Source organism: Merops nubicus, unplaced genomic scaffold, assembly GCF_000691845.1.
Source record: "Merops nubicus isolate BGI_N331 unplaced genomic scaffold, ASM69184v1 scaffold4862, whole genome shotgun sequence".
In the NCBI taxonomy this organism is placed as follows: Eukaryota; Metazoa; Chordata; class Aves; order Coraciiformes; family Meropidae; genus Merops; species Merops nubicus.
Genome location: NW_008595461.1, coordinates 4,885 through 5,831, shown reverse-complemented (window position 1 = coordinate 5,831; position 947 = coordinate 4,885). Strand labels below are relative to the sequence as shown.

Genomic DNA, 947 nt, shown 5'->3' with positions numbered 1-947 from the left:
AAATTTATGTTGTGGTAAGTTTGAGGAGAAAAATAAATTTTCAACTATCTAATGATACCTGTTAAAGTAGTAGTTCTTCCTTGAAGCCATGGTTAGTGTCTGAGCTCCAGTCTTTCACTTGGTGTTGCCATCCGGTGTAAGCTTCTCATAGACACACAGTGCTCATCCATTTAGTCTTCCGAGTCCGTCAGTTCTCCAGCAGCCCAGCTACTGCTGAGTAGGACAGGAGGGAGTTTGAGCACAAGCACTGTTGGCCCCCATGTGCACGCATTCATTCACATGCTGCTTCTGTGAACTGATGTTTTTGTTATTATTTCTTTCAGGTCCTTGTAACTGAACACGATCAGACCATGCCTCTTCCAGAAACCATGTTCTGTGCTCAGCAGATCAAAATCCCCCCTGAGCTACCTGATATTCTGAAGCAATTTACGAAAGCTGCTATTAGGACTCAGCCTCATGATATTGTGCAGTGGGCAGCTGCGTAAGTATGATGGCACTGTGCCTATGCCCCCACAAACTCTCACTGCTCCTCTTTGTTGGACAGTGTAGCTGGCTTTGAATATTAAACCCACCTCTGTATTGCTTAACATGCGTCTGTGCATTAATGCAGCACGTGAGCCTTTTACAAATAGTCTAGTACTTGATTTGGTTTCTGTTTCATTGAGGTTCAGGACTGGCGTATTTCTGGAACAGTTTGATTTCTGTACAGAAAAATGCATAATTTTTTTGTTACTAATTTCTCTGTCCTGAAAACCAAACCTTTTTTTTTTTTTTTTTTTTTTTCCCTCCCTCCTCCTCTCATGTGAGACTTAATAATTGAAATGTAAAGGAAACCTAGAAAATAGTTTTCTAATTATTAAGCGTGTTTAGGTTTCTTTTTTTTGCTTGTTTGTTTCCAGGAGCAAAATAAGTTAAGGTGTCTCCTTAAATATTATTGAATTAGGGAA

The 947-nt window shown here is 40.0% G+C and overlaps 1 protein-coding gene across 1 annotated transcript in view; it reads left to right on the top strand.

The window, feature by feature from the left end:
- The first annotated feature begins 350 nt into the window (after positions 1-350).
- Positions 351-947, top strand: part of ROPN1L (rhophilin associated tail protein 1-like) — a 4,310-nt gene continuing 3,713 nt past the window's right edge. Inside the window, exon 1 of the mRNA XM_008936041.1 lies at positions 351-481. Within this exon, the coding sequence (XP_008934289.1) occupies positions 351-481 (131 nt within the window). The remainder of the gene's footprint in view (positions 482-947) is intronic.